This window comes from Bubalus kerabau, chromosome 3 (genome assembly GCF_029407905.1).
Source record: "Bubalus kerabau isolate K-KA32 ecotype Philippines breed swamp buffalo chromosome 3, PCC_UOA_SB_1v2, whole genome shotgun sequence".
Lineage (NCBI taxonomy): Eukaryota > Metazoa > Chordata > Mammalia > Artiodactyla > Bovidae > Bubalus > Bubalus kerabau.
The window spans coordinates 84,509,200-84,523,579 of NC_073626.1; the positions used below are offsets into that span (position 1 = coordinate 84,509,200).

At 34.4% G+C, this 14,380-nt stretch overlaps 1 protein-coding gene across 3 annotated transcripts in view; it reads right to left on the bottom strand.

Annotated features, from left to right (window-relative positions):
- The window catches only part of SCN2A (sodium voltage-gated channel alpha subunit 2), an 87,780-nt gene that overhangs the window by 12,472 nt on the left and 60,928 nt on the right, over positions 1-14,380 (bottom strand). For all 3 annotated transcript variants that reach the window (XM_055572391.1, XM_055572393.1, XM_055572394.1), the window contains 6 exons: positions 12,684-12,804; positions 8,591-8,745; positions 7,281-7,454; positions 3,717-3,839; positions 2,240-2,521; positions 922-975 (listed from right to left, as the gene is read on the bottom strand). In XM_055572391.1, the coding sequence (XP_055428366.1) occupies positions 922-975; positions 2,240-2,521; positions 3,717-3,839; positions 7,281-7,454; positions 8,591-8,745; positions 12,684-12,804 (909 nt within the window). The remainder of the gene's footprint in view (positions 1-921; positions 976-2,239; positions 2,522-3,716; positions 3,840-7,280; positions 7,455-8,590; positions 8,746-12,683; positions 12,805-14,380) is intronic.

Here is a 14,380-nt window from a genome sequence, read left to right on the forward strand (position 1 = left end):
TGTCATGGAGGTTATTGATTAGAAAGGTGGAGAGAACTTTGAATTAATCAAATAGGTAGGAAACTACTGTAGAAAATGAGATAATGTAAGAAGGCCTTTAACACAGTAAGTGGTAATAAATTATAAATTATTAATATTATTCAAAAGAGCCTATAAATGGGACTCCTGATAATAAAAAAGATAAAATGCAGGGTGTCAAGCTCTTATAGTTTCTTTTTTTTAATAAGGTGAAAAAAATTCAGGAACTCTCTCTAAGTTACCACATGTTTTTGGTGTCAGGGATATAACATCTTGAGCTTAATTACTATGCTCTGACAATATATGAGAAACCAATCTCTTTTTTAAAACATGATTTCCTTCCTTATTGTTAAATAGTGAGAAATTATATGGAGATTACCACAAAAAAATTTCTAAAGTGCTGATGTGTGTAAGATACATTATGAAAGCCCTTTCTATCATAAAATCTTACTTTCCAAAAAGAAATATGATTATATTTGTTTTTTTTTCTTTTATCATTATTCAGACTTTCCTATCACAAAAAAATATCAAAAGCTGGAGGAAATCTGAGACAGATGAAGAGAGCGCCTATAAGGGGTTTTAATTCATGGCTAGAACTATTAGAACCAAAAATAAAATGTCTCTATTTACAAATAGAACAAATAGAATCTACAAATTTTTAAGTGCCAGTTGCTATTCTAGATACTAGGAAAGATATGTTAGAACATTCACAGTGAACAGAGAAATACATTCAAATTAAGTACTGGAAGAAGTAATGTAAGGTTGAATATTTTATTTTTCTGATGCAGATATTCTGTATAAATTGACCCATGGTTTTATTTTATTGACAATATCAGTAAATTACAACACTGTAGAAATAGTCACTAGATCTAATTAAACAGTTTTTCCTCTAAATAGACTTACATTTCGTGAATCAACTGCTGCATACATGATATCCATCCATCCTTTAAATGTGGCCTGAAAAAAAGTCACACCACTGAATTTTTTTCCCCTCGCAAATTATAATTCTAGAAGAGACTAAATATCAGATTTATTAACCAAGATTTATCCAAAAACAGGTATATAAAATAGTTTGAAATTAACATTTAAACTCTTTTGGCAAAGTTTTAAAACATATGCATTGAAATCTCTTCCTTCATATTTCATAACATCTTTCTATGTGACTTAAACATCTATACTTAAATCATGATAGATTATAACAATGTGCTATCATAAAATCAATTATCAACAACCTTTGACTCTTATGTATATATACAAGAATGCAACATGAAAAAATTTCACATATATAGTATTACCTTCAGACAAACTGAAAAATATGTTGCATTATTTGATCTTAAGGTTGTCTTTTCTGCTTATCTTTTCTAAATGATATTATCACCAATCACTAATCATGATGGTTTGTTCTTGAAATTGCCAAATATACTATTTTGAGGCAATTATTCTGTAAGAAGAAACTTTATAATCTAAAAACTATTATACCTAACTGCAATTTACTTTTTAAAATTTTTGGTTGAAGAGACATAGTAATTCTGAAGACAAGTCATGCACATTTGTTTTTCAGTTTCTTAATGCCACAGGACCCTGCAGAATTCATCTAGTGTTGGGTATCGTGTTAGTGGATCAACTCAGGGAGTGTGTGAACATGACTTAGAGTGGTCAGTTGAGAAGCTAAATGGAGTTTTATGAAATTATAGCAGGCATAATAGATTTGATAGGAAGGTTTTTGTTTGCAAGAGCACAATCTCCCTATCTTAAAGCATTCAAGCAACAGGCAGGAAGATGGAAATCAAGGTAGGAGTCCATGCGAGGGGAATATCTGGTTATGGTGTTCGTGAAAGTTGGGTGAGCAGAGACTTGCCAAGGGTTTAGATACTGTCTGGTGTCTGAGAAGGACAGAAATCTACCACCCCTCCCCTACCTTTCCAATCCCATCCTCGGGCCAATGCCTCTACTTTGCTCAGATTGGGGAAGACAGTGGGAACCTACATAGAAATTTCAGTAACAGAGACTCGTTCTGGAAACCTAAGGCATGGTCTGGGAGACTTTAAACTTTATACAGCCATCCAGTCTCCAACATGGTGCAGAAAAGACAGTTCGTCCATGATTAAGGAAGAATCTAGGCAGATGGGCTTAAGGAAATATGTATTGCAAACAGTGAGTAAGAAGAATTTTATATTCATTTTAGTAACACATCACAGTGAATAATAAAGTGGTTACTTACTACTTGAAGCAGAGAAAGATACCCAAGTCCCACATTATCAAAGTTGACTTTCACGTTCTTCCACCGGGCAGTTTGGTTGTTATCTATGAGGGCCTTACATTCGCTGTAATTGTTGACCACGCTGACATCAAACATTTCTCCAGTGGTGTAGTTAATACAGTGGTAAAACTTGCCAGCAAAAAGATTCACTCCCATGATACTGAATATCAACCAAAAGATCAGGCAAACCAGAAGTACATTCATTATGGATGGAATGGCTCCTAAAAGAGCATTGACAACGACCTGGCACAGCAGTGAGATGGGGAAAGAAGTGAAAAGAGAGTCAGATCTATGGAAGAACTAGAAATGTAGGTCATTATACATGAAAACTCAACAGAGAAAATATAAAAATCATTCTAGTACTGAAAGCTTGATTCTCTTTTTAAAAAATTAAAATAGCTACTGTAAAACAGGTTTTTAAATTGGTAAGCTGAAAAGAATTTAATAGCTAGCCATTCCTTTCTATGATACCATACACACACAAATACAGAAGCACATATACCTCCATATATCATCCATTTCTGGTTGTGTCTGCAACATTCAAAGAAAATCCTAAGTAACTATTTTAAAACATCACAAAACACCTAAAAGTTCCTTTTTGAATGGCCAAACCTACCTGGACAGGGCATCATCATTTCCTCAGTGCTGAGGGTATGTAGTCTCAGGTTTTATGCCTCAGGGGATGACAACTGGCAGTACAAATGCCTCCCGGTTCCTTTGTACCACCTTTCTAAATGAGTGTTAGATTTCCACAGCTGACCTACTTTTTAGCTAGCTCAGCCTTTGTTTGAGAGCAAAAAGGCCAGGGTTGGACTTTAAAAGGCTCAGAAGACATCATATGGAGCAGAGAAGAAAAACAATGAGGAATGATTTGGTGGTTTCAAATTACAGTGAGTGGGATTTCCTTCACATTTATAAACTGAAATGAACATAACTAATGTTGACTCACATCAGAAGTCTACACAACATGCTAGAAATTTCCCACAGAGTAAAAAAGTCTAGGTAGAAGCAATCTCATTGCTTCTAATTAGAAGCCATCATTCAGGCATTATGTTGTGTGAGTGCCTCCAACAGTGTCATTTATGGATGTCTGACAAATATTACTGATTGATTGGTTACATGAATATGAATGTAGAAGACAAATTTAACCTGGATGTGTCACGTCTAAGGTTCAAAACAGCAGTTTATACTGAAAGTGTTAGTCGTGCCCGACTCTTTGAGACTCCATAGACTACAGCCCGCCAGGCTCCTCTGTCCATTGAGTTCTCCAGGCAAGAATACTGGAGTGGGTAGCCATTCCCTTTTCCAAGGGATGTTCCTGACCCAGGGATGGAACTCAGGTCTCCCATATTGCAGGCAGATTCTTTACCACCTCAGCCATCAGGGAAACCCTGTTTTCAATTACAATTCCAACAAATACTAAAGCATTTGGTCTTACCCTCATTCCTTCAAACCGGGATAAAGCTCTCAGCGGCCTCAGAGCTCTTAGTGTTCTGAGGGATTTGATGGCACCAAGTTCTGAGTATCCCAAAGCATTTGCAGTTAAGCTAACCAATGAGACCTATACAGAAAAAAGCAACACAATTTTCTTATTTATAGGCAAAAAAGCTTACACAACAGCCTTGCTGTATGCAATAAACCAGTTCCAAAACCTTAGTGAGCATCAAAATCACTTGTTGCAAACACAGATGGCTGGCCAAGGTTCGGATGACACCTGAGAATCTGCATTTCCTTAAGTTCCCACTTAGGCTTAATGATACTGGCCAGTGAACTATACTTTGAGAACCACTGCTATAAACTTAATGAAAAAGCAGCAGCAATATATGCTCTTTTTATCAAGATTCTTGACAAGAAAATTTAAAAGAATTAAATGTAAAGAAAGAAAGACACCAAAATGACATTTTCATCTATAGATTTACAAAACTTTATCATTTCTCATATTATTTAGCAGACCTGAAAGAGAACAGAAAACCTAGTACAAGTATGCAAGCAAAGTATGCACGACACAGTTGACTCTGAATATAAACACACTCAGAAAGATCTAGATTTCTAAACAGTGCTTTAGTCTTGTAAATGTCAGGGTGAAGGCCTAAGATCATTCATTACGGAAAACTGAAATCATTAAGTTTAAAAAGTTGAGATTTTAGTATAACTAATTAGAAATTGTCAGAACAATGTTTTCTTTACTTCTTTATACTGACGGCTAATGTAGTTGATACAAGTTGTAACATCACAGCGAAAAAGGAAAAGAATAACTACCACAGGTGGCACAGAAATGTCTAATTTCCTTTGAAAATACATAGAAAACTCATGGAAACTATATAAGCTAAAGAAAAGATATTTTCTCCTAAAGTGCACCTGAATTCCAAAAGCAGGAAAATGAAAACAGATGTGTAATATAGCTTTTAAGAATATGGTGTTAGTGGTATTACATTTTTTTAAGACAAGTAAATGAGGCACATAAAAATATTTTACAACACAACTTGACTTATTCAAACTAATTTTGCACATGCAATATGAAATAGAAAAACCATTAAATTTGGAAAAATTTAATCTATAAAATTTTCTTAAGGAGTTTCTATATTTTTCCTAAAATCTAAATTTTTAGGCTTTGCAAATCTCTTCAAAGACAAATGAAAGATAAAGTTACTGAATTATCATTTATTGGGAAGATTTTCTAGGTATAAAACATGAGGACTTATAGTACTTTATCTTCTCTGAAGCCAGAATGAAAAAGAGATAGGTATAAATTAAAGAATGAAAAATAAAAGTTAGACATAAGAAAAAAATTCTGAACAGGGGCAGTATTTATTGGCTAAAGAAGTAGTAAACATTCAATTTTATGTGTCTTGTGTTGCTAAATATGAAAAGGAGACACATGTAGATCTTCTCTTTCTGGTCTTCTCTTTTTGGCCTCTAAATAGTAATTTTCTTCCATTCCATCACTGACATCTCCAGCAAATTTCTTGGGTGAGCTTTTCTTGTCACTTTCCATAGATACTTTTGAACAGAAAAGTATCTTTGAGAACTCTTCAATAGCTTCTTTATTCAATCACTAAATCATAGATCTATTAATAAATCTCTTTGAATGGCACTCAGGTCCTTCAACCTCTTCTCCAACTTAAGTTTCTTGGCAACCAATTACAAAGTATCAACCAATTACTTTTCCTCACTCTGTGGCACAGAGCTTATCCTATAGGACTACTTGGTGGCCGAACAAGCCCTGCCTGGCATGTAGCAGTGTCTTCAAGGCTTTGATGCCCTTGCCTCATCTGCTGACACTGACATCCTTCAAATGCCAGTTCACACTGCACTGTCCTCATGAAGCCTGTGCTTCTTCCTCAGCGAAGCACATGAAACTTCTAATAGAGATGTCATCTTCTCATTGTATACATATCTATCCTCACTACTTGCCTGTAAGCTCCCATAGGCCCAGAAAATGGCATACATATTTGTCTCTTCCATACAAAATAGATGATTGATAAACATGTTTGATATAAATCAAGGCATTAATTAGCTTAATGTATTATCATAATAATTTTCTTAAATCCAAGAAGGTAAACATCAGAATACACTAGGTAACATGAACAGCAGCTCACACATTTCTCTTAAGATTTTCCTTATATTTAGGTAGTGTTGACTTAATGCCTTTATTATTACATGGATATAGTAAACATAAGATATGTTTATTAAAAATTTACATGTATCATAACTACAGACAGAAAATAAAGTATCATCCATAATCTCATTATACAAATAAAAGAACTGGTATTTTCATGGTATGTTTTTCTTTTGCTCGTAGTGCTCAAACACATGTGATTTAAAGTATTATTGTCATTTTATCGCCAGTAAACTTTTGATATAATTCTGCATGTAGCTTTATATGTTAATATAAATAATAGGCTTACTTTATGCAGATTCAGCAAAAGTAAAAGATATTTTAGTCTCTTAAATTCAAAGAAATTTCTTTATTTCATATACATTTAATTCTGTTTGGTGAATAGAAAGCTCCTACTAAATTAAGTTGAATTTTTTTCACCTACAACTATAAAAACTAACTTTCTCCATGAAAGAGTCCATTTTTCTCTTTTTCTAGTATATGTAAATTTTATATATCATAATATTTCTTTAATTGCCAAGGAGTTATTATAATCAACAGAATATTATCTTAAAGTTCAGTACTTAAAACACACGTTTTTCTTTCCTAAAAATTTCAGTGTCTTTCTTCTTAATTAATCTGAGTATCATTCTATCCCCTCCCTCCACGTTTCCTGGCCCTTGTTCCCTCTGGCTCTCCTAGTTTTTTCCTAGACAAAAGGCCTTAAATATCTAGACAAAATTAACTATTAATTTAAAGGCATTTAAGAAGCATATCTTCAAAATTAAATAAAATTGATTTTTAAAATTTTGTCTGGTTAAGATCTTCTTCAAAAATTTCCCTCAAAAGTAAGGGAATAAACTCATATTCATATTTTTAAAGCCTCTTACTTTCTGGCACTGCATCTTATTAATATATTATTTTCAACACCAATATAGTTTCATAAAACTCTTAAGTAATTGGCCCATAGCTAACCTGTTTCTATAATCATATAAATCAAGAGGTGTCTCTTGCTACTTGGACTTTCATATTCCTTTGTGATTACTAATCCACCTGTGGGACACGCTTTGCAACAGGTTCTGGAGATGACAAAAATGCGAACATCAAAGATGCCCGTGAAGAATTTAAATACAGTTATATGTGAGAGTGACAAAGCAAAACTTCTACATTTATATATTGCTTTGTGTAACTTGGGATTTTAAATATTAATTTAACTATTTTGTCTGTGAAACTCTGGCAAAAAATGTTTTAGGACATTTTCTTATTGGGAAGATGGGATCCATCATTTATATTTGGGGTCCTGCAGTCGTACTGAGTGCCTACTGTGTGCCAGACACCAAGCGAGGACTAGAAGTTACCATTCACAGGCCAGTGAAATGAAACAATAACATGCAGAATACTCACATCGACGATCAGGAAATCTAACCAGCACCAGGCATTGGTAAAATACACTTGAAAGCCATATGCAACCCACTTGAGAAGCATTTCCAGGATGAATATATAAGTGAAAACTTTGTCAGCATATTCTAACATGGTCTTAATGGTTTTTCGCTGTTCAATATATATATCTTCAAAGGCCTGTAAGTGAAAAAACTCCATTGAATTTCATTGTCATAAACTGTCTTTAATTGGTATTTTATTAGAAAAACTCATGCTTGCAAGCATCTTTTCAGGCGCCTAAGGCTGGAAGACTTCATGCTTCCCAGAGCTGCATTTTGCTCTATAGTTATCTGTATGCAAGTGACTCTTAACTGGGCATTTCAGTCAACAAATTAATTCAAATAATCTTTAAATTTTGGTGTCAGGATATCCCATCAGAGCTTAAAATTTTTGAGACACTGCCAGCTGCTTCTGTATACAATAGGAGGCACAAAACCATCTGCAAGCATATATGCTTTGCTCAGTGCAGAGTTGCTTGACTGTAACCCTAAACCCATTTAGTGATGAAAATGTAAGACAAAGAGTCCCCTTAGCTTGGGGAAGGGGCAGGGATTAGTCTTTTGCTTTCTCTATCTCTCTAGCTCAATCTGAGCATGAATATAGTTGTCCCTTAGTGGCAACCTCCCTTTGCCACTATTCTGCAGAGCTCTTTGGAAAGGGCAAGGGAACTCATTTGCAGGAGTCCCTGGGTCTTCTGGAATGAAAAGAGCATTTGTCTATTAATAATTGAATCCTTTTACAGGAAAAACTATCAGGACTTGGTGATCTGGATCAAGGAGAAAGGAGAAATTGGTTTTTATTTTTGTTGGTTTTTTGACCATTCTGTTGAGTGAAATCAGATATAAAATAAGTCTGTAATGATCTCTCTTTGCTGCTCGTGGGTAATTTAATCTATTTACCCTTCAATGTGGATGGCACTAGTGAACTGGCATGAACAGAGAAATGGAGCTTATGCTAAGCAGATTGATATTTAGCTGATAATCCCATACCCTGTCTACATATTGATTCTTAATAGGAACTGGTTCTGATGACTAAAAGTTAGAAGGGTCGTACTTTAAATATTCACCAAAAATCATACTGATCTAAATTTGATTCAATCTCAGGCCTACGGCAGAACAATAAAAGTTGCTACTTAGCGAGCCTCTCACACTGTGCTAAAAATATCATACAATGTCTCTCATCTTCACAAACACCTTCTTGTGCAATAGGAGGTTGATTGAGGGGAAAGGTAAAGGGTTTCAGGTAAAAGTAAAGGAGCAGATCATGTTACCTACCAGTGCCCCACTGCTGACCAGAATCATGAAGACAATGAAGGTTTCGAACCAGTTATGCTCCACTATCTTATAGCAAGTTTTTCTCAAGTTCCACCAGAGTTTCCCTTTGCCTTCTTCTATGCTTATCTGACAACACTTAAACTTCCGCACACAGTCTAAAATATGTCAAAGCAAATGAAGAAAAAATATCACTCTTTGATTATGCATATTTGTGTGGGTGGGAGATTCACCTACATTATTACCTGATACATTATAAATAACTTTATTTTTTAAGATGGCTTTCACTTGTAGACATAAAAATCATCTATATATTTTAAAATCATTCATCCAAAAACTATTTTTTAGTGCTTATGGGGCTATTATAATGGTCTAATAATATAGTATAATGTATTACATTATAAAACCTCAGTACAGAACAAGAGAAAGAAAGAAATCACCAAAGGTTAGTATTTCCATCCTATCCCTATCCTATAATTCCACTCATATTTGAACTTTATATGTGATTTCTAATTAGTTCACTTAATGATACAATGTAAACATTTCCCTTTTAGTCACAAGTAAATAGAATTTTCCCTGGAGAAGGAAATGGCAGCCCACTCCAGTACTCTTGCCTGGAAAATTCCATGGATGGAGGATCCTGGTAGGCTACAGTCTATGGGATCGCAAAGGGTCAGACACGACTGAGCAACTTCACTAAACAGAATTTTGGAAAGTTTCACAATACTTCTCTAAATAAGATAACCAGAGATAACCAAGAATTGATATAAAGATCCTACTATTATTGAATATGTATGTTTCTGCAACTCCAGCCATTATCAGCAATAAGGTAACAAACACCTTTGTGGTCTACTAGATCAAAGGCTTCTCAACAAATATTTATTGCATACTTGTTTATTCAAGGAATTATACTGGACAATTATAATACTAGAATATGCAAAACACAGTGTCTCTCTAAACATAGTATGCATTTCAAGTAGGGAAGATTTGTCGATAAATATCATAGTTATAGAAAGAAAAATCTTGTTAGAGTTTACCAGCAGGTTAACTCCTAATACTGAGCTGTACAGAAGTGGATTTGGGGTTAAACTCTGAAGGACGTGTTAGAATCAGCTCTAGTACATAGCACTACAAAGGAATGGAGAAGCAATGAAATAAATAAAGTTTGGTGGCAGGGAAGTTTGGAAATTGTATGAAGCAGAAAGTTGGGAATTACCACCAGAAAAGACAGCTAGAGCCAATCTGAAAAGGACCTGAAAGATTCAGTTAGAGAACTTAGATTTTGTGTGCTATCTAATGGGGAGAACACTGAAGGGTTCATTTGGGGGTTATGAAGATTTACCTGATAAGAATATTGATTTAGAATGATCTATGCCTGTACAAGGCATCAGACGGCTAGAAGACAAAAGATGGACAAGTAGTCAAGAGTCTAGAAGATTCAGTCAATGTAACATGAAAGAAAGTGAAAACAAGGGTGATGGAGGTGACAACGGTCAGGGGCAAAAGAGTCTACTAAGTAACAGGACCTGGCAGCGCGTGTATACGGGGCGCTGGGGTGTGGGAAAGAGAAGATCCCTGACAGAGAGGTTTAACTCTGACAGAGAGCTCTTGTTCAAGGAATAGAAAAGTAGAAACCTCATTTTGAAGAAGCATAATATTTTAATGCACAGATATTTATCAGATGCTACTTTATAATGTCAGCCAGATCATATAATTTGTTTCATGAAAATTTAGTGAAGTCCTCTTAAATATTATTAGTGTTTCAAGTAATAAATAAATAGCATATATTTCTTGTTTCTTTGAGGGTGATCTTTTTCACATTTCTGTCTCCCAAAGGATTAAGAAGAGTAACATGCCTTGAAAATATTTGTAATGAACTAGGTGGAACTGAAATTATTATTTTTTTTCCCCTAAAGAGGATATGAGATGAAAAAATACTGTTCAATATAAAAAGATCAATGTTAGCAGGAAGGATAAATGCTACATTTGGGACACTGGTTCATTTCTGAGAGGGAAGCAAAGAATTGGATAAGGAAAGGGTCCAAAAGGGGTCAAATCTGTATCTGATTTATTCTTAAGCAAAAAACCTGAAGCAAATAAAACAAAAATATTCAAACTGCTAAAGTTGGTTGGTGGTCCTGCTGCTGCTAAGTCGCTTCAGTCGTGTCCGACTCTGTGCGACCCCAAAGACGGCAGCCCACCAGGCTCCCCCGTCCCTGGGATTCTCCAGGCAAGAACACTGGAGTGGGTTGCCATTGCCTTCTCGTTGGTTGGTGAGTGTCTACGTATTTTTTATTATTGTGTTCTATAATGTTATGGTTGGTTATACTTCATACTGAAATGTTTTTTAACTTCACAAAAAACAAATGTTGATATTACCATAAATATTATTATTAATATATTGTGACCCTAAAAATAAGCTAATTGTCTGGGAAAGAATAGCAACTAATGCTACATAAATTATTTTTGTGATATATCTAACCTCTTGAATGTTTTGTGAAGTCATAATTTTTTTTCAAACTCAACTAACTTCACTGATATATGTGCAAAATTTTGGAGGAAAGAGTAGAAAAAAGTGGCTTCCCTCATAACATGCTGAAAAAATATCTCTTCCTCTGAAATAATTTAAAAATTGACAATGAATACATAAATATTTGTTTTCTCTAATGCATTTAAGTCCAAAAGCAATAGGTGTATGTAATGTACTCATCTGCAAAACTCTTAAATCTACTGACATTAATTTTGACACTTGCATAATCACATATTTTTAAAATTAGCTTAAAGTTCAAATTAAACAGCTTTAATGTTCTTAAATGAAATGAAAATGAAGGGAACACTTCTAGAATTAGTCGTAATTAAATAGCATTACTATCATCATTATTAAAATTAACTTTTGTTTAAGCATTTATTATATGATATTGAATTTGGGGCTAAGACATAGGATGAATTATTAAATAGATATTAACCAAAAAGATGAGTTAAGGATGAAGTGATTCTTAGGGTTTTAGAGAAACAGTTCTGTACCTACAATAGAGATTTGTCATGGTCTGTGCTATTGCACTAATATTTTATGCCTCTTTGTTTGTAGTACACGCCCACATTGAATCTGGATTGGCACTTTTGCTTTGGTGAACAGGACTGAGAAAACCTGATGTAAGTGGAGGATTGATGAGTGCTTGGCATTTAGGCTTCCTCTCTCACTCCTTTGCTTTCACCATGAGAACAAGCCTGGGCCAGTGTGTAGATGGAGCTGAGTCAGGCAACTGTCTCATCTAAGACCTCAGCTCTAGGACTAATCCCAACCAAGATCAGCAAAATCATCTTGCCAGCCATGGGCTTGTGAGCAAAGATACGATTTTTGTTATATGATAAGTTTTGAGTGGTTTGGTACACATTATTGTTCCAGAGATAACTGATCCACACCTCAAATAACATAATTTTAGCTTTCTTCACAAAATCCTCTTAGTATTACTCCAATGACATGGTGCCCCATACTGTATCACTCAGTATATTTTGATATTTCATTATTGATTATCTAGTATCATTCAGAACTAATAATATATATTTGACCTTGACAGATACAGGTAATTGTTATTCATGGACAGTTCCTTTTTAATAACATAACCACATTTATTTAAGAATGTGTTCCAATATCAAATGGCAAAGTGTTCATGGACAGCTTTAAATGTAAATTAATCAATTCGTACCATTATAACCTGACAAAACAGTAAACAATAAATTACTCCTTCAACTTAAATTTTTTTCTTTTATTTTTTAAAGGCAGAGAGAAATATGTATGATTTGGTTTTCTTGCTTATCAAAGATTCTATCTACAAGGCCACCAAAAAAACCCAGATAGTTAGCAGCATTTCTTAGAGTAGAACAGGATTCACAAAAATAGAAAACTGGATCTGATGCCTTAAATTATATCTTCATTTTTCAAAAATCATCTGTGCTTTGATATAGAAAAAGCAACCAACAAACAAGTAAATGTACAGTTGCTGGATACCTGTAGAGGATTAGAACGAGCCAGGGAGGGAGGGAAGAGACGGCTAGATCAGAGAGGTCTAAGGAGCGTACATGCTCTGTTCCTCACCTTCCGTAAAACAGGCTTCAGGCTCCAGAGATTCTTCAGGCTCAGCTTCAGGTTGTTCCCCCTCAGCGGGAGCTCCTATATCAACTGTGCTGCCTTCAGATGAACTAGTTGCATTTAGCTTCTGAAAATCAATTCCACAGAAAAGCTTTTAAAATAGTTTCTTTAATCTATAATATAAAAATTCCAAAGGCGTGCCCTTAAGTCTTCTGTATTCATTTCCTTGATCTGTAATTTAAGACTCTCTTAAACATAATGCCAGTCTGCTTTGGTAGAGGTGGGGGGTCACAAGATTAGATACGGCACCACAGTATTTTTTTTTCTTTAAAAATGTGGTGCTAACAACTTAAGTAATCTTTGATTAAGCTCCTTTATAGAGAGAGATTCTGAAATAAAATCATGCAGAGCTTACATAAGCTGCCAGAGTCGTATGGTAGTCTGCGATCTCACTTTTGTGAAGTAGTTTAGGTGGTTTTATTCTAAAATTGTGACCCAACCAACAGAAGCTGCACAAGTGTATTTTCATGTCAAATGCAGAAAAGATTTGATCAAACGCACATAAACAGCAAAGTCTAAATTTATCCACTTTTCATTGACATGAAAACATATACCACTGGTTGTTATTAAACATATTCTCTAATTTTCTAATTCTGCAAAGAGCAGCACATTGTTAGCTTTATAGCAAGAGCTGATTGTTTGCATTCTCTTTGGCCAATGCACTCCTGTGTTTCATTGTGCATTTGGAAACTACTTGTTACTCTGGCACTCTTACCTCTCCAGTTAATAAAGGCAGAAATGAATCTTTGGTTGTTGTTTTGTTTTCCTTTAAGTTAAATCAAATACCACCAAAAGAAAAATATAATAGAAAGAAGTTGTTTTAAATCTTGAAATGCAATAAACTTTAGCCAAGTCAGGTCGTTCATGGGATCAGCATAAATGAAGGGATCCAGTCTTTAACCTGGTCTTAAAATGCTGCAGGAACGACACAGGGCCAGGTATGAGTGCCACATGGAATCAGAGTAGTTTGGGCCACAGCATTCTCGGACCTGTTACAATGTTATTACTATTAGTGTATAACATTAGGAAATGGCTGAGCTGATAGGAGCTACTTTATAAAGGGGATGAGGTAAGCACATGATAAAATGCACATTGAAGTATGTTGAATCCATTCTAAAATAGATGTTGTAGTCAGTACTAGAAACATTTGATTTATATTTGGGCTAAGGATTCTATAGATTTCCCTAAGAAGCTGGTTCCTTTATTTTCTGAAAATAATTTTCTTTATATGAAATATTTCCTTGGCATAGTGGTACTGATAAAGTAAACATATTTATATACACTATAGATATAACAGAAAATACTTTTGTGTGTAATTTAACAATACCACTGATAGAAGCATAAATATCATATGTCTCCTCCATTAAAACTAGTTCAGAGTTATTTTTAAGTTCAACCAAACCATTTAAAATTAAGGATTACATATTATAATGCACTTGAAGTTTATTGATTTCTTTTTCTACTACCAATTATATCACAACACTGGACAGATACTTAATTATAATATCTTTGTTTTTAGAATTTGAATGTACAGTATTCTAAGAAGAAACATTACATGACTTTTTATAATTTCCTGTCCTTTATAGCTAAATTATCCTATCAATTTTATTTACATGAAGATGTTATAGTATTTGGGACCTGAA